General features: G+C 38.9%; 1 protein-coding gene across 1 annotated transcript; it reads left to right on the top strand.

Moving 5' to 3' along the window:
* Positions 1–1524: 1524 nt before the first annotated feature.
* LOC100443433 (putative dimethylaniline monooxygenase [N-oxide-forming] 6) lies at positions 1525–26625 on the top strand. The gene is given in 10 exon segments (XM_024231119.2): positions 1525–1656; positions 8327–8515; positions 11509–11671; positions 12781–12845; positions 12847–12924; positions 14708–14907; positions 17060–17238; positions 17241–17414; positions 19370–19442; positions 26283–26625. Coding segments are annotated over 10 exon segments (1596 nt in total).
* Positions 26626–26965: the final 340 nt, after the last annotated feature.

Genomic DNA, 26965 nt, shown 5'->3' with positions numbered 1-26965 from the left:
AGTATCCTTCATAACCTATGTCCTGCATGTTTAACCCATATTCTGTTATTCCCATCACTTACAGTCCAGCAAAACTGAACTAATTGTAGTTCCCCCGTCACGTGTTCTTACTTTTCTATGCATTTGCACATATTTCTCTCTGCCTGTTTTCTATTTCTTGTCCCTTATCTGACTGGAAAACATCTATTCTTCCTTCAAGACTCAGCTGTCTTCTCACACTCCCTGAAGCCTCTCTTTTTCTTCCTCCAAGTGGACCTAGATTTTTCTCCCTACATGCTAGCACTACACTGAACCATACTTCCACTGTGACATTTATCATCTGTCTCACCACAGACTTCATGGTTCCAGATGGAAAGCGCTGTGTCTTCTCACTTTTGAATCCCCAAAAGACTATTATAATGCATGACATATAGTAGGTTGTCAGTACAGTGAAAGGAATGGCCAGAGGAAGGAAAGGAGGGAAACAGAAGCAGGAAGGACAGGTATAGAAGCTGGAGGGAGCCAGAGACAAGGTTCAGAGACCACAATTCTGTCTTTTGAGTTCACTAGTTTTACAAGCTCATCTACAAGGGTTAGTTCAGCAACTCAGATCAGGCCCTAAGTTTCCAGAAATTTGAGCTACTTTTCACTGTTGGCACAACAAAACGTTTCGTTATAGTCCAGGTGCATAGCCTTTGTTTATATATTCTATATTTCCAAAGCAAAAATAAATAAAAGAATCATTGTTCCCCTAATCTCCCAGGAGTTTCACCTTACAGCTCCAGTGGCCATGGCAGTCACTGTTTTATATTTTTTCTAACAAGAACCAGAGACTTCATTCTTGCCTTTTTCCTTCCCCTTTCTTTTTACTCCACCCACCCCTCCCCTGTTCTTCTCTTATCCCCACCACACTCAGTCCTTCTCTTTCAGATTTTACTATGGCTCTATACCATTAAAAATACAAGAAAAAAAGGAATTTTTACTTTAAGAATAACTCCTCCCCCTTTCCCAATTTTTACATCAAAAGATATTGTTAAATGCCATTCTCTTCCACATTTCGAGAACTGCTGATTCTCTGGGGAGAGAAAGGTGATTGCTTAAGAGGTGAAGCCCCTTAGAGCATTCAAAATGAGGAGTGATTTTGTACGGAGGATATCATGCAGCAGGCTAGATGTCTAGTTCCAATTCCTTTATTTGTTACCTCTGGGACCTTGAAGAAGTAGTTTCTAGTCTCGGCATACCAAAGCTTCATCTGCAAGTGAGAGCATTGGACTGATGATCTTCAAGGTCCTTCCTCCTCTAACATTCACTGAATCTGCTATTTTTGACATATTGAATAATCAGAAGCAGCCAGTTTTAGTATCTTATTATAGCAAAAGTGGTAAAAATAATGAGCATATACTATCAATGTGCATCTATGTCTTCTTATGTTTGAGTGAGGATCCTGATATATAAACCTTGGCTGATAATTTCTACTGAAAAAAATCATAAGTATTAAAGACACTCTACTGAAGATGTTCTCTCCAGACTCTCCTACAGGCAATCATGAGCAAGAGGGTTGGCATCATCGGAGATGGAGTCAGTGGCTTGGCTGCCATACGGTGCTGTCTGGAGGAGGGGTTGGAGCCCACTTGCTTTGAAAGGAGCAATGATGTTGGAGGCCTGTGGAAATTCTTGGTGAGTGGCACATCATTAGAACACCAGTGAAGGAGATGGGTTCCAATGCAAATCAAATCTGATCAGTTCTAATTCAGATTTAGAAGGCAGATCACAAAAGCTCCAAATCTGGAAAGTAAAATCTTACCCTCCAATCATACTAATGCCCAAAAAACTATTTCACACCAGCAAAATTTGTCCTGAAAAGGACATTTTCAGCTCATTAAACATCATCACCTGCATGGTGAAATCCAGATCTCCAAGCTGTAAAGGGCACTAATGTTAGTAATTAGTCAAAAATATACTATGGCCTTCCCAGGTAACTGAAACAATTTTTTTTTTTAATTATTATACTTTAGGTTTTAGGGTACATGTGCGCAACGTGCAGGTTAGTTATATATGTATACATGTGCCATGCTGGTGCGCTGCACCCACTAACTCATCATCTAGCATTAGGTATATCTCCCAATGCTATCCCTCCCCGCTCCCCCCACCCCACAACAGTCCCCAGAGTGTGATGTTCCCCTTCCTGTGTCCATGTGTTCTCATTGTTCAATTCCCACCTATGAGTGAGAATATGCAGTGTTTGGTTTTTTGTTCTTGAAATAGTTTACTGAGAATGATGATTTCCAATTTCATCCATGTCCCTACAAAGGACATGAACTCATCATTTTTTATGGCTGCATAGTATTCCATGGTGTATATGTGCCACATTTTCTTTATCCAGTCTATCATTGTTGGACATTTGGGTTGGTTCCAAGTCTTTGCTATTGTGAATAATGCCGCAATAAACATATGTGTGCATGTGTCTTTATAGCAGCATGATTTATATTCCTTTGGGTGTATACCTAGTAATGGGATGGCTGGGTCAAATGGTATTTCTAGTTCTAGATCCCTGAGGAATCGCCACACTGACTTCCACAATGGTTGAACTAATTTACAGTCCCACCAACAGTGTAAAAGTGTTCCTGTTTCTCCACATCCTCTCTAGCACCTGTTGTTTCCTGACTTTTTAATGATTTCCATTCTAACTGGTGTGAGATGCTATCTCATTGTGGTTTTGATTTGCATTTCTCTGATGGCCAGTGATGGTGAGCATTTTTTCATGTGTTTTTTGGCTGCATAAATGTCTTCTTTTGAGAAGTGTCTGTTCATGTCCTTTGCCCAATTTTTGATGGGGTTGTTTGTTTTTTTCTTGTAAATTTGTTGGAGTTCATTGTAGATTCTGGATATTAGCCCTTTGTCAGATGAGTAGGTTGCAAAAATTTTCTCCCATTTTGTAGGTTGCCTGTTCACTCCGATGGCAGTTTCTTTTGCTGTGCAGAAGCTCTTTAGTTTAATTAGATCCCATTTGTCAATTTTGGCTTTTGTTGCCATTGCTTTTGGTGTTCTAGACATGAAGTCCTTGCCCATGCCTATGTCCTGAATGGTAATGCCTAGGTTTTCTTCTAGGGTTTTTATGGTTTTAGGTCTAACATTTAAGTCTTTAATCCATTTTGAATTAATTTTTGTATACAGTGTAAGGAAGGGATCCAGTTTCAGCTTTCTACATATGGCTAGCCAGTTTTCCCAGCACCATTTATTAAATAGGGAATCCTTTCCCCATTGCTTGTTTTTCTCAGGTTTGTCAAAGATCAGATAGTTGTAGATATGCAGCGTTATTTCTGAGGGCTCTATTCTGTTCCATTGATCTATATCTCTGTTTTGGTACCAGTACCATGCTGTTTTGGTTACTGTAGCCTTGTAATATAGTTTGAAGTCAGGTAGTGTGATGCCTCCAGCTTTGTTCTTTTGGCTTAGGATTGACTTGGCGATGCGGGCTCTTTTTTGGTTCCATATGAACTTTGAAGTCGTTTTTTCCAATTCTGTGAAGAAAGTCATTGGTAGCTTGATGGGGATGGCATTGAATCTGTAAATTACCTTGGGCAATAAGGCCATTTTCACGATATTGATTCTTCCTACCCATGAGCATGGAATGTTCTTCCATTTGTTTGTATCCTCTTTCATTTCCTCGAGCAGTGGTTTGTAGTTCTCCTTGAAGAGGTCCTTCACATCCCTTGTAAGTTGGATTCCAAGGTATTTTATTCTCTTTGAAGCAATTGTGAATGGGAGTTCACTCATGATTTGGCTCTCTGTTTGTCTGTTGTTGGTGTATAAGAATGCAATGAAACGATTCTATTCTTTATTGCTCTTAAATGCCAGGAACACGATTAAGAAAAGAGACAAACAAACCTGGACTGAGATCCTGAGGTCAGAAGTCCTGAGTTCTAATTTCAACTTGTAGGTTTTCTAGGCAGACAGATTTCAGGCCAGTTGCTTTTGTTTCCCTGGACCTCAAATGCTCATTTGTCAAATGCAGAGGCTACGATTCTATAATTAACTTATGTCTATTGGGCAGATAGAAATTATTATACATGATGATTGTGTGTGATGTGTGTGAGGCTGTTGAATAGCCTATCAGCTCCAAATCCAGAGAGAAAAATTATGGTCTTTGCATTTGGGCTCATTGTAGAAATAATATAATTAGGAAATAGTCCTTGTAAACACATTTTTTTTTAGTTTCAAAGCCAAGTTTGGAGAAACTTCTAGTTCTTCTGTCCTGAATTTCCCAGCCATTGTAATCAGTTGTCGATGATACATATTTGGCTTGAAAACATTATATTCACATCATTCATATTGTAACTACTTCCTGTCCTGGTCTCAGTTACTGCTCTGCCTGCACCAATAGCCTCCTCCAATAGAGTATATCAGTGCTAACTTAGAACACATTTTTATTCTCCTCCAAGATTTTTTTTTAAAAAATTTTGGTTTTGTAACTCTGAAAGCACTCCATGAGATATAAGGTCATTAATTTTTATTTCCCAGTAGGGGGTAATCAAGAGTTAATATTTTTCAAGAATTTAATTTTCCTTATTTACATTTGCTCAGGGAAATGTGGACAGCTTAGAGTAAATCATAAAATGGCTCTCTACCATCTCCCTAGTAACAATTAAATGATGCTTGAGCATCTATTCTGGTAGTTTGTGTTAAGTACCGGGATGACAAGTATGGAATATAATCACTCTTTGTAAATGGTTCCATTTCATTTGATTAAGCAAGCCATAATATAATTCCACAATCCTTGATAGCAAATGGGCAAAAACTCACTTGATAGCAGAACCTCTTCTGAAATCATAAGGTTAAATACCATGAATTGGATCGACATGAAGCTAAAGCTCACTTTCTGTTGCACGGCAGAAATTTTATTGCATTTGACAGATTGCTGCCCCAGATCTCACTAGGAGTATTATGGAGCAAAATCCAAAAATGTACACATTCCAAAATATATCTGGCCCTAAGACTTTTAAATAAGAGATTATATAACTACAACAACAAGATAGACCTTGTCACCATCAATTCAATGGACGAGTGCCTCGAGCTTTTAGAAGAGGGTGGACTACAGAAATCTTAGTAGGTCAAAGAAAACCTACCACAGGGATGACACTTAGCCTTGAAGGATAACCCCAGACAAGCAAAATAGAGGACCACCTGTGACACAACTCCTAGAGAGTGCATTTCCCAACAAAGTCTGCGAATGGCACTCCATAGGTCTATGCAGTCATTGGCAGTGTGCCAGCACCAGGTTAAGAGAGACCAAAAATCCGTGAAAGGCACAGAAAAGGCAATGAACATGGTGTGTGCAGAGAGGGATCCATGAGTTAGCCAATATAGCCAGATCAGAAAGTTTACTTAAGGAAGCAATAATATGATACAAAGATCAGTAAGATTCAAAGTTGGATTCTGAGTTATCCACAAGAGGAAATTCTTCTTTTCCATAAGGTCATGTCTGTAAGCAAACTTCTACTCAAAGGCCTGGTGAGAATATGGACCCATACAAATACGCAAAACTTTAGCCCCCTCCACATACCCTAACCCTTCCTTCTTTTCTTAGAAAAGTTGCTTGGCACAATATATAATCAGAGAGGGATTTTTTTTATGTGTTACATAAGACTTTATCTTGTAAGCCTTTTTTAGAAGGTGTTCTAGCAGACAGAAACCTGATAATTCTGAACTTTTCACTATTTGCTTTTTCTGAGAAATGAAAACCAAATGGGATTTAAATAGTAGCAGGCTGAATGTGTGTTTTAAGTTTCATCCACTCCTAAATAGGGCCTCATGTCCTCAAAAGATTTTATTACTGCTGTAATAAGAAGTTACTTAACAGCCAGGTGCGGTGGCTCATGCCTATAATCCCAGCACTTTGGGAGGCCGAAGCGGGTGGATCACCAGAGGTCAGGAGTTCAAGATCAGCCTGGCCAACACAGAAAAACCCCGTCTCTACTAAAAACACAAAAATTAGCCAGGTGTGATGGTGGGTGCCTGTAATCCCAGCTACTCAGGAGGCTGAGGCAGGAGAATCTCTTGAACCCAGGAGGCAGAGGTTGCAGTGAGCTGAGATCATGCCACTGCACTCCAGCCTGGGCAATAGAGAAAGACTCCATTTAAAAAAAAAAAACGCTTAACAATAGATTAGTAGCATTTTGATTGCAAAAGCTGAAACCAGGACTATTTGAACTTTTTCCCACTCATTTATTCCTTCGTTCATTAAACAAACGCATACTGTGTACTTTATGTGTAAGGCACTATATTAAGCATAGCTGCAGATAAGAGGCCAGGCAGCACTTTAAAAGCAGTGAGAAAACAAGTATTAGAATAACTATAAGTGACTATATAATTAGGGCAATAAGGATAATAGGAGCTTAGTAAAGCTAAAGATGATTTGGCAATAGCTGAGAGGGAAGGTAAAGAAAGGCATGAGAAAGTTGAAGGCAACTTTTGAGCATATTTCAAGGGCATATTTAAACAAGGAGATATGGGACTCATAAACAGAGCTGGAATACGAAAGAAGATCAAGCTAGACTGCTTAGATGCATGTACAACATTCTGAAATTAACCTCTGACTTTGCCCTCAAGTTACTTATGTTCTCGTGGGAAAGATGAGAGATGAACACAGTTATCATCCAAGACAGATGGTGCACACAGCTGCTTAGATCTCTGGTTCTAGGGTAAGCTCCCTCAGCTAGAGGCAGAGTTGAAGTTGAATTTCCTCCTTACTGGCTCAAACCACACCTCATATTGAAATAATAAAAATGCATGCTCCCTGGAGCAACTGACTTGTTATATAATACATTCGCTTTTTGTGTTTGTTTGGAGAACAGTCTTTTAGGAAAAATTCCAAGGAGCTGTAGTGTACATACTCTTCTCTCCTTGTGTTATAATTGGCTGAGGTCAAGGGGCAAAAAAGCAGAGATTCATTCAAGATGGAAATATTCCAAGGCCTTAGCATCTGTTTCCCAGAACAGAGTCTTACATTCTTTAACCAGGCTCCATCCCACAGTTCAGCCCTGCCTCCTTTCAATAGGCAGCTGAAAAAACCTCCTTCCCACCTCTCCTTCTTCTCACAACCATCAGTAGAAGGCACTAGCTGTGGGTGAAAGGGAAGCACTCAGCCTGCCAAACTGCTGGAAATGAGCCTTCACCCTTTTTCTGACCTCCACAAAAATTTTAAAAAGTTTAAATTCCTGTGCTTCCACGCTTATGACAAATACAGCAACCATGAATAGAGGAAGATTATGTTTTCAACTTGAGAAAAAATACTGAGGCTTTGGGCAGCCCCCCACTTCCCCACTGGGACACAATCCTCTCAACCCTTTCCAGCACTTTTTGTCTCCCTCTTCCAGAGGTCAGCTGGTGTGAGAGGGAGATACACATCTTGAATCCAGCAGCAACGTGACATTCCATCTCTTTCCCCCATTGCACAAGAGTCCCTTCCGGACCTCGGGAAGCAGAAGCTGCCAGCTCTGAAATGTATTTTCAAGGCAGCACATTGTGTGCACTTTTACCCTACCATCACAACTGAGAGGAAATGTTTATTTTCAATTTAGCCTTTGACTGCTTCTAAAAAATAAGCCACTTTTCAATTACACAGAGGCTTTAAAATGAAGCGCCAAGATTTAACACATGTTCTAAGGGCTCTGGTTTCCTGTGTTTCTTTGGTGAGGAGTGAAGGCCAGCAACTGGTGAGCCAAAGAATAGGATTCATTTACAACAGAGCAGTGGTTCTCAAAGTGTGGTTCCTAAACCAGCCACATCAGCATCACCAGGAACTTGTTAGAAATGCAAACCACCCCAGACTCCACCCCAGACAGATTGAATCCGAAATTCTAAGAATAGGGCCCAAGAATCTACGGTCTAAGGAGCCTCCAGGTGATTCTCATTATGTCAAAGTTGGGAAACCACTTCAATATTGGGTTGTTGCCAGTGAAGTTTGCTAAACTCCAAAAGCAAATAAATAGGCTAGAAGTCAGAGCCTCCTCTAGACAGTATTGTTTTTTTGTTTGTTTGTTTTTAATCTGAGTATAAGATCAGAACCAGTGGTGGCACAGGAGAAAGCAAAAACCACTAAGTGACTATAAAGACAGAGCTAACACTGAGGGTAATTACAGTAAGAGGATTCACGTGGAAAGAGCTCCAGTTCTGTGCCAGGTGCTACGCGAAGGGCTTTCCATTCCATATCTTACTGAGAGCTTTTAATTTTTGTTTACGCTTTTAAACATTAAAAGGGTTTTAGTCAACCAAGAATTGAACCACTGTGTTCACTGAAGGGAACACAATTCTTGGCTTTCTCTTTAAGCTTTCTTATTCTCCCTAGGACCACACAGAAGAAGGCAGAGCCAGCATTTACCAGTCTGTATTCACGAACTCTTTCAAAGAAATGATGTGCTTTCCAGACTTCCCTTACCCGGATGGTTACCCAAACTATATGCACCACAGCAAGCTCCAGGAATATATAAAGACATATGCTCAAAAGAAGGATCTTTTAAGATACATACAGTTTGAGGTAGGGGTCTCATAACTTGTACTGTTGAAATTAAGATATGTGTGGGTTAGAGAAAAAGGAGGCAGCAAACTATTATAAAAATTAGAGCCAAATATTTGGGCACCTCAGTAATCAAATGTTGGCTCTGATTATAAAGCATTCATGCATTGATTTTTTTTCTCCTAGACTTATTAGTTCACTAGTCTCTGAGAGCTTTCAGACTACCTTAGAAAATGGAGGCAGCTAGCCCATCATTGTCCACTTTCCGCCCTCATGCTCTGATGTTTTGGAAATAATCGAAAATGCTTTAGTATATATTAGGAATTTTGTCAGTTCAATGCCAATTAGTTGTGGTTCAAAAAACCACAGCATTTGGTAGAGATTCTCCCATTACATTATGAAAAGGTTAACAACTTAAATGGGAAATATAGTCATTGCCCCCATCTTTACCCACTCAGTTCGTTAGGTTTTTTTGATTAAAAAGACTTGAGATTTCAGCATTGTTTCTGTGAGAATAATGTTTTACATTTATTTGGGACTCTTTATTGAGCATTTCTGTCTGTATGTTTGGAACTCTTAACCTCAATTAACTGCTGCTAAATGCAGAACACATGCATATAGTGGGAAAAACAATCAGCAAAATTACAAACCATGGTGATATTTACATCATTATTTTACCCGGAGTAGCCCCAAATGTATAGTTAAAATAAAATTTTCCAATAGTCATTTTATTCCATTCATTCATTACATTCATTTGCTTCCATTATGGCGTTAATATCAACAAACATTAATGAAGTTCCTATTGTGTGCTTGCATTGTGCTATGTGCTATATGTAAAAGAAAAAGAGGTCTAAGACTTAGCTCTCAAGAAGTTGTTTCAAAATAAATATATAAAGAGTAAGTAAAAAGATTCCAATAATAATTTCAATCAGAGAAAATTTTTAAAAGCTATCTATGATTTGTTTATATATAAAACAATGCTATGGAGATCATGAAGCAAGAGGCAACACTTTGGGGGAAGGTATTTTCTAGAGGAGGTAAAATTTAGTTGTATTTAGTAGGTGTTTTAGATAAATGAGTGGCATGAGTAAAATTAGAGAGGTGGGAAAATGCCCTGCTCATTTGGAGAACAGTGGGCAAACCAAGTTGGTTAGGAGGGAGATATATACGCTAGGATGAGATATGGCCACATATATCAGTAAACTAGTGTGTACTGTGACTTTGAAAAATAGAGGATTATTTTGCAACCATGTAAAAGAAGTCCAAAGAAGGGACATCCAGAGCTTATGTGATGGCACCAAAGTCATCAAAGATTCAGCTTCACCCTTCTTAGCATAAGGCCTACATCATGAGGTTTGCCTTGTGGTCCAAAACAGTTGCTGAAGCTTGAGCCGTCACATCTGCCTTCTAGGCAAAAAAAAAAAAAAAGTAAAGAATGAAGGGCAAAGGGATGTTCTCTCAGCTGAATCAGCTCCCCTTCTACAAATTCTCCTGAAAAAACTGTCCAACATTGCTTATATCTCACAGGCCACCCTAGTTGCACAGGAACCTGGAAAATGCATCCCTTTTCTGGGTATGTTATCACTCCAAACAAAATCAGGGTTCTGTTAGTAAGAATGAAGGGAGAATGGACATTAGGGAAGCAATTTGCAGAATATGTTCCAGAAAAGTCTGTGGGAATAACAGAACATAAAACTAAAAGAGTAAATTGGAACAAAATTGTATGGACTTAATAGTAATCGCATTCAAAATGTAGAATAAGTTTTAGAGGCTGTGAAGTAACAGAAATTGAGCAGGAGACATGAAATGAATATGGTCCTTTAGGAAGATTAATCTGACAAGCAGGACAAAGGATGGCTTGTAGGAAATGGGAGGCTGAAGACAGGCTAGTTATAGGTTCTTGCTGTAGTCCATGCAAGGGAGTGATAAGGACTTGAATGAAGGCAGTGTTAATAATCATGGAAAGAAAGCATGAGATTGGGAGAGAAATATTGTTTAAACGTGAGGCAAGGATGGAGAAATAACAAGGAAAACAAGTCATGGATTTGAAGCATAAGTGGCTGGGAGGTTCATGTCATCATTCAAAGAAATAAGAAAGTCAGAAGCCAGTTTCAAAGGAAATTTAAGTAGGTCAATCAAAACCTGCTACATATGAGGAAGTATTAGGTGGCCCTCCAGATGGAAAGGTCAAGCTAAACTGGATAGAAGAGAGACCAAGGATAGATGTATTTGTATATTCATACCACGAAAGTTGCTAATATTTTTTTTTTTTTTTTTTTTTGAGACGGAGTCTCGCTCTGTCACCCAGGCTGGAGTGCAGTGGCGCAATCTCGGCTCACTGCAACTTCCGCCTCCCAGGTTCACACCATTCCCCTGCCTCAGCCTCATGAGTAGCTGGGACTACAGGCGCCCGCCACCATGCCCGGCCCGGCTAATTTTTTGTATTTTTAGTAGAGACAGGGTTTCACCATGCTAGCCAGGATGGTCTTGATCTCCTGACCTCGTCATCCACCCACCTCAGCCTCCCAAAGTGCTGGGATTACAGGCATGAGCCACTGCGCCTGGCCGTAAAGTTGCTGTATTTCTAAGATAGAGTATTCACGCAGAGCAAAAGAGACGCCAACGATCAAACCTTGAGATATTCCCATATTTATTGAGTAGATGGAAGATGAGGTCAGAAAAGGAGGAAGCCATGTCAGTAGAGGGTAGCCATAAGAAAATAACACAGATTTGTTATATGACATCATTCACAAAAATATTCAGTGTGATTTACCCCTAAACCAACTAACTTGATGTCAAAAAGTAAATGTACTCCAGTGAGTAATTTTTCTTGTGAGATTCAAAGACTCACTGAAGATTCACTGTGACTCCAATTTTAATATCTTTCTATACATTTCTGAGTGACCAAGAGAGCTCGTAACAATTATTTCCTCCACAGAAACAATGCAAGAAGGAAAAAAACTTTCACATGTAGAATTATAAATAGAAAAATAAATTTTCTGGTTTTCTTAAAGACCTTGGTTTCCAGTATAAAGAAAGGTCCCAGCTTCTTAGTCACGGGCCAATGGGTTGTTGTTACTGAAAAGGATGGGAAACAGGAATCTACTATTTTTGATGCTATAATGATTTGTTCAGGACATCACGTATACCCCAATCTGCCAACTGATTCCTTTCCTGGTAGGTTTGGAAAATATATAATAATCTAGGGACTTATATGCAAACATCAAGAGTTAGAAACATATCTTTCTATAGATATTACATAATGATTATTCTTAGATTTCAAAAGAAAAAAATTAAGTTTAATGATAGGATATAGTAATAAATAGCCTCATAAGTCCTTATATTAAAATAATCAAGGACTGCAAGCCAGAGATCAGACAAACACAAGTTCCTGTTTTACAGACAGTAACTCAAATATAAGTTCTGACAGCACACAGGGTCTCCGAGCACAGTTACATTCAAAAAAAGTAGAGTCCAACTGCCAAATGGTTTAAAGAAAGACACGTTTACTTATGTTATTTATAGGAGACTCCTAAGTTTCTAATTTCATCTTCATCCACAATTTGCAAATAAACTTTAGAAATCTCAGTGATTTGTGTGTGGGTACACACATGGGTGTGTGTATAGCAGCATACTTCATTACCATCCAAAAGTGGCAAACTTCAAATAAATACAATATAGATGGAGCCTTCCTTCCATTTTTCCTTCCTTCCTTCCTTGCCACAGGAACACAATCTACTCAAAGATATTAGAGTTCCCATGTCTAGGTGTGATGTCCATAGGCCAAGGCAAATTAAAGAGTGAAGGTTCAGGAGGAATATAAGATTAAAACTCTTAATGTTAACGGGCAGCACATTTAATGTTTATGAGCATGGGATCAGAACACCTGGCCTCAACTTACTATTCCACTAGTTCCTTACCACTTAACTTCTTTGTCTCAATTTCCTCCTCTTTTAAAATAGGGACAATAGCCCACCATGCAGGGATATTATCAAGATTAAATAGTTAAAACATGTAAAGCATTTATCAGAGGATCTAGCCCACAGAGTTAACTCAATAAATATTAACCATTATTATTATTGAAACATACATTCCCATGCCTTAAGACTTTTTAAGGAACTAAAATAAGTTTTAGGGGGCTTAATGTCAAAAAATGCTAAATGGATAAATGCACTTCAACTAGGGAATTTTTTAATTACAACTGATAATAGGTTTAAAAAGACACAAAGAAAATGTCTTCGTAATTTCTGAAAATCAGTTCAAACCACTCGCCATGTTCCACTTAGGCCTGGACCAGTTTCGAGGCAACTACCTCCATAGCCGGGATTATAAGAATCCAGATGCCTTCATAGGGGAAGAGGGTCCTCGTGATTGGTCTAGGGAATTCGGGATCTGACATTGCTGTTGAGCTCAGCCATCTGGCTACACAGGTACATGACATAAAGGTTTTGGGAAATAAACCTAAGGTAGGGCTGTGCTACTAAATCAGCAGCCAAGGCACTGAGGATGGTACTTCTATGTCACACCGCAAGAGATCCACCTCTTGTATGTGGCCCTTTAAATCAAGGAGGACTTGAGACATCCTCCATGTGAAGCCAGGTAATGTGGCCCATGCTAGTAAGGAAGTACATTCCATTGAATCCAGAAGTAAGTGCATGAGTGTGTGTATGTATAGATGAGTGTGTATGTGTGTATTTCTTGTTTTCATTTTATATTCTGATCACCTCCAAATAGACTAGTTCCTGGTCAGGCTTAATCCTTATTTAACAGTATTTATTATAACCTATCATGCAAAAAGCACTGTGTTTACCACTCTGAAGTTCTGAAAGATATGCATGACTTGGTATTTACAAACATTAATTCACTAAACAGCAGATGCTCAACAAATATTGGGCACTTACCATGCTTACTCTGTCTCAGAACTATGATAAACTAAAAATAAATGCATAAATAAGTTAGACTAGTTCCTGACTTCAAGAAAGAGTCAATGGATGGAGATGGAGTTGACAGGTACACACAGACTATCACCAGAGGAGATGGTGAGTCTTCCAGTAGAATTAGGTGTGGCAATAGCAACACAGGGAAAAGAGAATCTAACTTAGCCTGGATGAGGTCAAGGAAGACTTCCCAGAGGACTCCAAGCTAAATCATGTATCATCGATAGACCCTAAAGAAACAACATATTTTTAAGAAAACAGGTTCTCAATAAATTCTTAAATGGATGTAAATAAAACCTAAATTTTTTAAACTAAAAATTCCCTTCAGTTATCACAAAGTTAAAGTCTATTTTGCAAAGACGGTAAAATAGATAAGCAGCCAGACTCATCTCAGGGCTGAGGCGGTTGCCATGGTTTGGGTTGCTCAGGAGAAGTCCTTGGGGTATGTGTATAGGGAGAACTGGAAAAGACAACAAGAGACAGAGAACAGAATTAAATCCTTGACATCTCATCAGGCTAATTTCAGCTAGAGATTTAGCTACACTTTTCCCCCACCTAGTCCACTATCACCAGCCACAACCACTGAGGCTCACTGGATCATCTGGTCCCTACCAGACTTGCCATCTTAGTCTATGAGTATGTGAAGATTAAACCATCACAGTTGAACACAGAGCCCTGTTGTTCCTAGAGGTATGGTTCTAATCCTTTCAACAACTACATACCAGCCCTCAGGGGTAGTGAAAGAATCCTGTCTCTACTAGTTTAAATTTTAGACTTTAAAAAAAATTTTTTTTATTTTAAGTTCTGGGATACATGTACAGAACATGCATAGGTGTGCACATGCCATGGTGGTTTGCTGCACCTATCAACCCTTCATCTAGATTTTAAGCCTCACATGCATTAGGTATTTGTCTTAATGTTCTCCCTCCCCTAGCCCTCCACCCCCCCAACAGGCCCTGGTGTGTGTTGTTCCCCTTCCTGTGTCCATGTGTTCTCATTATTCAACTCCCGCTTATGAGTGAGAACATGCGGTGTTTGGTTTTCTGTTCCTGTGTTAGTTTGCTGAGGATGATGGTTTCCAGCTTCATCCATGTCCCTGCAAAGGACATGAACTCATTCTTTTTTATGGCTGCTAGACAATTTATTCAGACCCGCCTTTTAAAAGTGTTCCTACTTGGATATTGAGGAAAATGCATGGAAGTGCCCAAAGAAGTGTGTTGTGTTTGCTTATTTCTTACAGAGTAATACTGAAATCTGTGTTGCCTTTCTCCATCAGGTCATTTTCAGTACCAGAAGTGGTTCCTGGGTCATGAGTCGGGTCTGGGATGATGGCTATCCTTGGGATATGATGTATGTTACCCGCTTTGCATCCTTTCTCCGGAATGTCCTTCCTTCATTCGTCTCTGACTGGTTATATGTCCAGAAGATGAACACGTGGTTTAAGCATGAGAGCTATGGCCTGATGCCTTTAAATGGGTACTTAAAAATGGAAATTTTTTTATTCAAAAAAGGGGGGCACTCATTTAATGAATTTATTCTCTCTAGAACTTACTTTTGTTGTCTCATTGAGCCTAGAAACATTAAACTCAAGGTTTCACAGGTGACGGAATATGCCCAGAGACCACGTATGGCTTGGAAAACTTATTGGAATTAGTCCAGTACAGAAAGGGTATGGAAAAATCTGAAATGGAGATGACGCAGGCAGATAAATCACCCTGACATGCATGATTCATTTGTGGTAGCTACAAGCTATAGCATAGAACTTTGAGGACTGAACAAACTCAAATTGGTTTTTTGGAAGAATATCTTGTCCATGCTTATGGGTATATGAAGACATCAATAATAATACCTGCTTCTCAAGATGGTTGTGGTATTCAATAATATAAAAATATAAAAATTGCTTTATAAATGATAAAGCTTTAAAAAAAATTGGTTCTTCTTAGTCTCAAATTTTCTAATGTGCTTCAAAGGAGCAAATAACAAAATAGTGTTAATCAACATGTCTCAGCAAGTAGGAAGTCTCAAAACAAAAGTGCACACTTCCTCCACCCCTGAAATGTTGACATTATTGCAGAACCATCAGGAGGCATGGAACACGTAAAGTAATGGACAGTCACAACTAACATGGCCTGTAAGATTAGTCAGATTCATTTATTTACTTCTTTATAGAGACAGGACCCAACACTTACTAATTAGGAAGTCATTCCAGGTAGAAGAATCAGCATATCAATAGAAAAAAAGAATATTTAAGTTGGTAAGAAAAGAAAGAATTGAGAAATTTTATCTCCTGGCCCACGCTAGCCAAAAAGTTTCACTGTGTTTAGAGAAAGAGGGTAAGAAAAAGGAGGAACTATAAATCAAAAGAGCAAATGCCAGATTTAGGAGCTAAACTGTCAGTCTGAAGCACTTATACTACCAAGTCTTGCAGACTGCTATAACCCTTTAAAAAAATGTTGATTTTATGCATTTAAAATTATGTTTAACCTTGGGGCTTGCTTGAGGGTAGAGGGTGGGAGGAGGAAGAGAATCGGAAAAAAATACTTATCAGGTACTATGCTTATTACCCAGGTGATGAAACTATCTATACACCAAACCCCTGTGACACACAATTTACTTATATAACAAACCATGGACCCCCAAACCTAAAATAAAAGTTTTTTAAAATTATGTTTAATATATAATAAGTTGCATAGCCTGAGCTGGTTAAGATTTTTTATCTTGTAAGGGTAACTATAAATTATATTTTGGCCTTGCCATTTAGACAATTAAAACATAGTTTTGGAAATTCATTCATTCTAAAAACTAAGCTTCCTTTTGGAAAGGGTTCCAATTACCCTAAGTTTCTGGAGGGAGAAAGGGGGAGGAAAAACAGTTTCATTGCGGTCTATGTTTTGCTACCTTGTAAGGTAAAAGAAGAGGTGGCAGGATTAGATAGACGGAAAATGATGTGGAAGTATAGAGACAAATTTCAGGATTTACAAGGTTTCTTTGTGTCTGAGATACTTGCAGGAAATTCCAGAATCACAAAGGAAACTTAAATCAAAATGAAATATATTGTCCTGAAAAATATTATTCCTAGAATTTTGGCAACTAAAATGCAATATCAAAGTTGTTACACTTTTTTGTGGACACAGCTGATGAAAGAAAACCAAACATGGCAATAAAACTTCCCACCACTGCAAGTCTGATTTCCCCATGTAAGACAAGACTTTAAAGTTATGATAATAGTGCACTTATAACAACAGTGCTTGCATGTGCCAGGAACTGTTTTAAGTGCTTTAAGGATAATTGATCATTTAATTCTCACAACACCTATGAGAAAGATTCCATCATCATCCCCATTTTACACATAAAGAAACAAATACAGAAAAGTAACAATTAGTAAGAGATGGAGCTAGGTTATGAACCTGGGCCATCTGCTTCCAGAGTTGGTGTTCTTAACCACTTTATTATGTCTGTAAATTAGTTTTAGTCTCATTTAGGAAAGGAATTGCCATGAGAGAAGAGAGTCAATGGCACTCATGCTGATGTTTAACTGCTCGATGTCATTTCAATGTTATGGGCTGTTGCAGGTATTTCTTGGAAATGAGCTATTTACAGCAAGGGTGTTTGCCTCTAATTTCTGTAGTTCCCTGAGAAAAGAGCCTGTGTTCAATGATGAGCTCCCATCCCGCATCGTGTGTGGCACTCCGTCCATCAAGCCCAGTGTGAAGGAGTTCACGGAAACCTCAGCTGTGTTTGAGGATGGGACCGTGTTTGAGGCTATCGACTCCGTCATCTTTGCAACAGGCTATGATTATTCCTACCCCGCCTTGATGAGACCATCATGAAAAGCAGAAACAATGAGGTTACCTTGTTTAAAGGCATCTTCCCCCCACTAAGGGAGAAGCCAACCTTGGCTGTGATTGGCTTGGTTCAGTCCCTTGGAGCTGCCATCCCCATAGCAGACCTGCAAGCCCGGTGGGCTGCTAAAGTATTTGCAAGTAGGTGGGCCATTCTGTCTTTCATTCATTTTATCAATGAACATTTACTGAACACCTGCTATATGCAAAGCACTGTGCTAGGGATACAATGAGAACAAGACAAACATGTTCCTTGACCTCTCAAAGCTTAAAATGGGGTGTGGAGAATGCCATAATAGAGGAAATTTGCGGGGGCTCTAGTGAGGGGAGTTGGACTGTTGCACAGAGCAAACAGTATACAGGAAGTCATAAAGGTGAGGAAAAGCATGAAATGTGTAAGGACCCAGAAACATTTTGGTGGAAGGGAATATAAAGCAGAGGCAGGGAGTGGCAAGAAATATAGGTTTATAAGCCACGTTAAAGAGCTTAAACTTCTCATAGGGATTAAGGACTTTGCAAGATTTTAAGCACGAAAAAAATAGCAGAGGATAACTGCAGGTCAGGCTACATTATGAAGATTGGAAGGGCCCTGGTGAGTGTTGGAGGTGTGCCAGAAACCTCACTGGTGTCAACTTCTGTCAGAATAACAAAGTCAGGCCACTCTGATTTTCATGACAATCTTCTTCTCTCCCTCTACTCTAGACCTCATGGTCTCCAGGGGCTACAAGTATGCTTGTGTGAGGAAATCAAGAACATGAGGACTACATGGAGAAAAGCAATGTCTCAAATATATTGATTTAATTTACTCCAGTCATACTAAATATTATCATTATTATTGAAAAGTGTTCTTTTATTCAAGTATTCTCCAAAATATTGACCAATATAGGTATAACTTACCTAACATAATTAATCCATAAAAACTTAAACTATTGGTAATTAATGAAACATTACAATCACGGAATATATATATATATGTGTGTGTATATATATGTGTGTGTATATATATATGTGTGTATATATATGTGTGTATATATGTGTGTATATATATATATATATTCTAAAACTTTGTAGATAAATAAATTTCTATTTCAAATACACCATGGAAGATCATTATTTAAATAAACCCCATCATGAAATCTTTTTAAAGGTGCTCCCCGCAAAATACTTCTATTGCCCTTTTCCTTTGAAAGGGACAACAATGCCAAGAGCCTGAGGTATTACAAGAAGACTGGATATAGTTCAGAAACCTAAGAAATTTACATGAAGCAAATGGTATCATTTATTTATTCAGCAAATACTTATTGAACACCTACTATGTGTCAGGCTCTAACCTGGCACTTAGGACACAACAACAAACGAAGCAGAAAAAAATTCTGGCCTCTTACTTTCTAGCAGGGTGTCCAGCCAATATCAATCATAGGGTACTACCAGGCTGACATAAGACCCTAACGATGACTGGGAAATATTCATGCACTGCAAATTTTAGAGCAACTTTATTCCACTGTTACAAAGGCAAATAAGCTACCATCACCAGTTAAAAGAAGTTGCATTGATGTAGTGAAATTTGCCAAAAGTTAAAACTTGTCTGCTGCCCCTTAAAACACCTTACATAGCTGCAGAAGATGTTTAAAATCCTATGCTTCCTTCCATTACCTCCTTTAAAATGCCAGAAACCTTAAAGGGAACTGTTTTACCAGATTCTTTCTTCAGAGAAGTTTTAGGAAGAGGATACAGAATAAAAAAGGAAGAAATTATTAAGCTATTATATGCATGAAGTGTACTGAGCACATATGTTGAGGATTAGGTCCTCCATAATGTTACAGAAATAAGAGACTGAGTGATTTGAAGCTACAAATGTCTCTGCTGTCACTATCTCACTACAGGCCAGCTTTGCCATTCCCAAAGGTTCATTAACTTTTCAGGTCTTTATTTCTATGAACTGGTATTTTGCTAAAGATATCAAAGACACCTCCAGCTCCTCTTAATACAAAAGTTTTCAGGAATACAGTTTATAAAAACCAAATGATTTCCATCATATGTCATTATATATTTCTGATTTGTGTTTTTCAATATTTTTCTCCTCATTTATTTTCTAGACTCATGTACCCTGCCAACCATGAATGAAATGATGGATTACATTGATGAGAAAATGGGGAAAAAATTCAAGTGGTAACCAACTGTACTTGCTAATAGAGCAAGTCCTAAAATGTGCCTTTATATGTAGAAAGACATTAATATGCTCTAAATATTGTCATTAGTCAGAGTTTACATTTTCCGAACACTTGCAATAATCAAAAAATATTTAGATAGTAAACAGTCATTACACTTCTCTTGTGTAACTCAAGAATAGAGGTTTTCTATCAGGGATAATTTTGCCCTCCAGGGGACATATGGCAAAATCTGGAGACACTTTTGGTCATTATGAGTGGAGAGGGCATGCTACCAGCATCTTATGGGAAGAGAACAGGGATTCTGCTAACCATCCAACAATGCAGAGCACAGTCCCCCAAAACAAATCATTATCTGGCTCAAAATGTCAATAGTGCTGAGGTTAAGAAACAACTCTATAAATGACTACAGTTGACCTTTGAACAACACAGGTTTGAATTATATGGGCCCACTTATACATGGATTTTTTTCAATTAACATAATGCAGACTGGGCACGGCGGCTCACGCCTGTAATCCCAGCACTTTGTGGGGCTGAGGCGGGAGGATTACCTGAAGTCAGGAGTTCAAGACCAGTCTGGCCAACATGGTAAAACCCTGTCTCTACTAAAAATACAAAAAAATTAGTCGGGCGTGGTGGTGTGCACCTGTAATCCCAGCTACTCGGGAGGCTGAGGCAGGGGAATTGCTTGAATCAGGGAGATGGAGGTTGCAGTGAGCCGAGATCACGCCACTGCACTCTAGCCTAGGTGACAGAATGAGACTCCGTCTCACAAAAAAAAAAAAAAAAAAATGAATTTTTTGGAGATCTGCAGCAATTTAAAAAACTCAAGGCTGGGCGCAGTGGCTCACGCCTGTAATCCCAGCACTTTGAGAGGCCGAGGTGGGTGGATCATGAGGTCAGGAGATCAAGACCATCCTGGCTAACATGGTGAAACCCCGTCTCTACTAAAAATACACCAAAATTAGCCGGGCGTGGTGGCGGGCGCCTGTAGTCCCAGCTACTTGGGACGCTGAGGCAGGAGAATGGCGTGAACCCAGGAGGCGGAGCTTGCAGTGAGCCCAGATTATGCCGCTGCACTCCAGTCTGGGCAACAGAGTGAGACTCTGTCTCAAAAAAAAAAAAAAAAAAAAAAACTCAAAGATGAATTGCGTAGCCTAGAAATATTGAAAAAAATTAAGAAAAAGACGCCATGTATAAAATATTTGTAGATACTAGTCTATTTTATCATTTACTACCATAAAAAATACACAAATCTATAATAAAAATTAAAATTTATCAAAACTAAATGCATACAAACTCTTACAGACTATACATGGCACCATTCATAGTCAAGAGAAATGTAAGCAAACATAAAGATGCAATATTGTCATAACTGCATAAAATGTAGTACATAATGTACTAGTATAATAATTTTGCAGTCACCTCTTGTTGGTATTGCAGTGAGCTCAAGTGTTTTGAGTATCTACTTAAAATGCTGTGTGACATTAGTCATTTTCACCTGAGCAGCTCATATCTCCAGTAAATTCTGCATCACAGTAAAAAGTGATCTCTCAAGGTTCTCACATATTTTTATCATGTTTAGTGCAATACCTTAAGCCTTTAATAACACCATGGGCTCCATATGAAGTGTCATTAATGATGTTGGAAGTGCTCCCAAGAAGCAGAGAAAAGTTACGACATTATAATTAAAAAATTGAGTTGCTTAATATATACTATACATTGAGGTCTGCAGCTATAGTTGCCCACCATTTCAAGATAAATGAATCCAGTGCAGCTATGCCAGCAGGCACCAAATCTTGCACTTTTTGTAAAATATCTTTTTATTTTGGATTGAAAATGCAGCTTTTTATGTGGGTGCAGGATTGCTATAAGAAAGTATACATATAGACTCTAGTATAATTTGAGAAAAAGTAAAGTCATTATATGACAAAGCAAAAGGAAGGTGAAGGATCTAAAGCTGGAAAATTTAATGCCAGCAAAGGATGACTTGATTATATCAGAAAGAGCTTTGGCTTAAAAAATGTCAAGATAACAGGAGACATGCATGCTGCCAACCAAGAAGAAGGAGATGAATTCCCAGATGTCATTATGAAAATCATTGAGGAGGAAGGATACCTGCCTGAACAGATTTTTAATGCAGACAAAAGTGCCCTATTCTGGGAAAAAAAAAAAGCCACAAACGCCATTTATTAATAAGGAGCAGAAGTGAGCACCAAGATTAGGCAGGAAAGAATAAGCTAACTACTGTTTTGTGCAAATGCAGTCAGATTTATGATCAGGATGGCCCCTATCTATGAAGCTACCCCCTCAAGCCTCGAAGGGAAAAGATGAATATCAGCTTCGTATCTTTTGGTTATACAAGACCCTTTTTCTGGATTAGCTCTGTCAATGCTTTGTCCCTGAAGTCAGAAAGTCCTTGCCAATAAGAGATTGCCTTTTAAAGTTTTTTTGATATAGACAATGCCCCTGACCACCCAGAACCCCATGAGTTCAACATTGAAGGCGTCGAAGTGGTCTAATTTCCCCCAAACACAACATTCTAATTCAGCCTTTATATCGGGGAGTCATAAGGACCTTTAAGACTCATCACGTACCATACTCTATGGAAAAGATATTCAATGCTGTGGAAGATAACCCAATAGAGAGAACATCATGAAAGTCTGGAAGGATTATACCATTGAAGATACCCTAATTGTTATAGAAAAAGCCATGAAAGCCATCAATCCTAAAACAACATATTTCTCCTGGAGAAAACCATGTCCAGATGTTATATATGACTTCAGAGGATTTACAACAGAGCCAGTCACAGAAATCACGAAAAAGATTGTGGATATGGCAAAATAAAAAGGCGACAGTGAAGGGTTTCAAGATATGGATCATGGAGAAATTCAACAGCTAATAGACACCACTAATAGACACTTTCAATTCCACACTAGAGGAACTAAAAGATGACTTGATGGAGTTGAGTCCTTCCAAAGCAGTGCCATATGAGAACGAAGACATAGAAAAAGCCATGCCAGAAATAAATTGACATTAGATAACCTGGCAGACAGATTCCAGTTATTTGAGACGTCTTTTGACTTCTTTTATATAACATGGACCCTTCTACAATACAGGCACTGAAACTAAAGCAAATGATAGAGGAAGGATTACTACTATATAGAAAATTTTTAGAGAAATAAAAAAGCAAAAGTCAGACAGAAATTATAATGTATTTCCATAATTACACCAATGGGCCTGCCTCTCCTGCCCCCAATTCTACCTCCTCCATCTCTTCCGCTTCTGCCACCCCTGAAACAGCAAGACCAACCCCTTCTGTTTCTCCTCCTCCTCCTCAGCCTACTCAACATAAAGATGATGAGGCTGAAGACGTTTATGATAAACCACTTCCACTTAATGAATAGTAAACATATTTTTTCTTCCTCATAATTTTCTTAGTAACATTTTCTTTTCTCCAGCTTACTTTATTGTAAGAATAGTATTTAATACATATGACATACAAAATATGTGTTAATCAACTGTTTGCATTATTGGTAAGGCTTCCAGTCAACAGGTTATTAAGAGTTAAGTATTTGGGGAGTCAAAAGTTATACATGGATTTTTGACTGCAAGAGAGCTCAATGCTCCTAACCCCTGAGTTCTTCCAAAGTCAACTGATATAGGAAGTTTCTTTACTTTTTCAAACATTTAACATGGCATTGATATGTCAACCTAAAGGAAAACACTGAGGCAAATTTAATATAAAAAGAGAATTGATTTGGGCCAAGTTTGAGGACTGCAACCCAGGAGCACAGAGTCAAATTGCCCTGAATATACACTTCGTTGGCAGCAGTTACAAGTAGGTTTTTAAAGGAAAAACAAAAGAGTCAACTTCTAAGTTGTTTACCAAGAACTTACGTTAAAAGTATATAAGCTATTGATTGGCTATATACTGTTCTTCATATCACAAATTCTAGGAACATAAAGATGATGAGTGAGACAGCTAGTCAGGAATAAAAATGCCTTTTAACAATTGCCCTCAGGCATTAGTAGAGGGCAGCATGCCAAGTCCCATACGCATGGCTCTCTGAGCTTGATAAATTTTGCATACCTCACATAGCGCAGACTACTCTGAGCTATTTTTCTTCTCTCACATTGAAAGTCACAATGTAGTCACCCATTCAGGGCCTAGAGAAGAAAAGAAATGGAACCCTCATATTCAGCAAAACCTCCTCTGCACAACTTCATCCAGTTCACGAACAACTTTCAGAGTTGGGCACTTTTATGTGCTAACAATTCATGCAGCTTGATACCCTTTCCTTTAGAGCCCAATAGGAATAATGATGAGGAAATAGAGAGGTCAAAATGTTCATCTTATTGCTTAAATGATAAGCTGCTCTTCAGAGTTTCAAAAAGCAAATTAGGCCACATTCCAACTAAAAGAACTATAGAGGCAGAAAGGGGGTGATCTCTTTTCTCTGTCATAAAAGGTAATGGCCAACACCCCTATAACAAAAGACAGGTTAACAAGAGAAAACATAACAGATTTATTATGTGCACATGTGTGCATGAAAGCCTTACAAAACATGAACTCAAAGGAGGGCCAGTTCGTTCATGTTTAAATATTCTCTTCACTGGGGTTAGGGGAGATGGAAGTGTAAAAGTAAATGGTTTTTCAGAGGAAATTAATGAGTCCAAAGAACAGCAGCCCAGACCAACTTTCTCTGGGCTTTGCGGGGAGGTGTAATCACCCAACAGATTCATCTTGCTCACTGCCCAGAAAAGGTGATGCCCTGAGAACAGCACGTTTTTCCAATAGGGAGAGTTTAATAAACACACAGCTGTCAGAGGCGTTTGAACCAGAGTGACTCCATCTTGAATAGGGGCTGGGTAAAATGAGGCTGAGACCCACTAGGCTGTATTCCCAGGAGGTTAGGCATTCTTAGTCACAGGAAGAGAAAAGAGGCCAGCACAAGATTCAGGTCACAAAGACCTGGCTGATAAAACAGGATTGAGTAACAAAGCTGGCCAAAACCCACCAAAACCAAGTTGATGAAAAAAGTGACCTCTGGTCATCCTCACTACTCATTATATGCTGATTATAATGAATTAGCATGCTAGAAGACACTCCCACCAGCACCATGATAGTTTACAAATGCCATGGCAATATCAGGAAGCTATCCTATATAGTCTAAAAAGGGAAGGAACCCTTAGTTCTGGGAACTGCCCATTTCTTTCCTGGAAAACTTATGAATAATCCACCCCTTGTTTAACATGTAATCAAGAAGTAACTATAAGTATACTCAGTTGAGCAGCCCATGCCACTGCTCTGCCTGTGAAGTAGCCATTTTTTTATTCCTTTACTTTCTTAATAAACTTGCTTTCACTTTATGGACTGGCCCTGAATTCTTTCTTGTGAGAGGTCCAAGAACCCTCTTTTGGAGTCTGGCCAGCTAAACAGAAGGACAGGAGTTTATTACTACTCAAATCAGCCTCCATGAAAATTCAGAGGCTAGGTTTTTTTTAAGGATAGTTTGGTAGTCAGGGGCCAGGGAATGGGGAATGCTGATTGGTTGGGTCAGGGATGAAACCACAGGGAGTCAAAACTTGTCTTCTGGTCTTCCTGGGAGGAGACCATATGACAAGATGAACCAGTTTACCAGTCTGGGTAGTGCCAGCTGGCCCATCAGAATGCAGGGTCTGCAAAATATCTTGAGCACCAATGTTAGGTTTAATAATGGTGATGTTATCCATAGGAGCAATTGGGGACTTCTGACTGCATGACTCCTGAGCCCTAATTTCTTATCTTGTGGCTAATTTGTTAGTTCTACAAAAGCAGTCTGATCTCCAAGCAAAGAGGGGGTTTGTTTTGGGAAAGGGCTGTTACCATCTTTGTTTCAAAGTTAAACTGTAAACTAAATTTCTCCCATAGTTAGCTTGGCCTATGCTCAGGAATGAATAACGGCAGCTTGGAGATTAGAAGAAAGATGGAGTGATTACATTTTTTTTTCACATTTTTTTCACTGTCATAATTTTTTTAAAGGTGATTTCAGAGGTAACATCACAGGACATGGGAGACTAAAGGGAAGAAAGTATGTCAAACAAAGGCTGTCCTGTTCTGCAGAGGAAACCTCACAGAGAGCATCTCTCAGAGTCAGTAGCCTATGATGAAAGTTTCTCTGTCAGACATTCAGCGGTGCCTGACTCTCAGTCTCTCTCTCCTGCAAGTTAATCTTTCCTAGAGTGGGCAAAGGAGTCCTCCGAGAAAGCCTAGTTTCCATCTTCTGTTTACTTCCCTTTATTTTCTCCACAGATAAAAACCTCCTTCACAAAAGGCAGCTTTTCAGGGTTGTTTCTGTCTGCAGGCCCTCTGAATAGCCATCTCAAAATCTGTCAATAAAGTATATATTTTGCAGTAAAATATTTTTTGTTTTGTTTAGTATGAAACAATTTATATTATTAGATTACAGGAGTATTAAAACCATCCATGATCCCACTTTTAAACAAACCAATCTAAAAGTCTAACATTGGGGCAGATTCTAAGCAATGTCTTATAAAGAATAATTATGTGTTAATGAGTAAACTAAGTCAATTAGTCTCCTTAAACCAGAGGGTCAGTTTACTCCAGGCCACATGGCCAAAGGCAAAAGTCCAACATTACATCAAACTCAAATAGAGATTAGGAAGGAGGAGAAAAGCAGCTCATTTAGCCAAAGAAAAAACAATAAATTCAATTTTGTGGAAAAGGAGGGCATAAATGGAGGTGCCATCTAAAATGTTATTTTTCTGAAAGAAAAAATAAGAAATTAATGCTCCTATTTGCAACTATAACACTTATTCCAGTATGTTCTTTCTTCAGGTTTGGCCAGAGCCAGACTTTGCAGACAGATTACATCACATATATGGATGAGCTGGGCTCTTTCATAGGGGCCAAGCCTAACATACCATGGCTCTTCCTGACAGATCCCCACCTGGCCCTGGAGGTGTACTTTGGCCCTTGCAGCCCATACCAGTTTCGACTGATGGGACCAGGGAAGTGGGATGGGGCCAGAAATGCCATCCTGACCCAATGGAAATGGACAGTGAAGCCAACCAGGACAAGAGTTGTCAGTGAAGCTCAGCGACCCCATCCCTTTTACAATTTGCTTAAAATGCTTTCATTCCCATTACTCCTTCTGGCTGTTACACTTACATTTTATTAATGAGAAAGTCTTTGAGGTCTCAAAGTTCAGCGTACAAGTGTAATCACATAATACAACACACAATCACAACATAGTTCCTCTCTCCTTTCCTGAAGATATGAAAATCAGTCTTGGCCCATTTGAATTAAAGTATAAGTAAAATGGAAAATACTCAGCCTCTCTCTCTCTGTTGGGAATCTGTTCTCTAAAAGGCTTTTCACATGCTGAATTGGCAAATTTGGGGATGCTTAAGACAAAACAGGAAGTCGAATAAACATGAGCACAGATTTTCAGGCTGAACAGAGTTTAACAAAATGTAAAGGCATTTTATTTTGTCCATTATAGTATATCAACCAATGTA

Source organism: Pongo abelii, chromosome 1 (genome assembly GCF_028885655.2).
Source record: "Pongo abelii isolate AG06213 chromosome 1, NHGRI_mPonAbe1-v2.0_pri, whole genome shotgun sequence".
In the NCBI taxonomy this organism is placed as follows: domain Eukaryota; kingdom Metazoa; phylum Chordata; class Mammalia; order Primates; family Hominidae; genus Pongo; species Pongo abelii.
The sequence above is the reverse complement of the archived record's forward strand: the minus strand, read 5'-3'. Positions and strand labels throughout refer to the sequence as shown.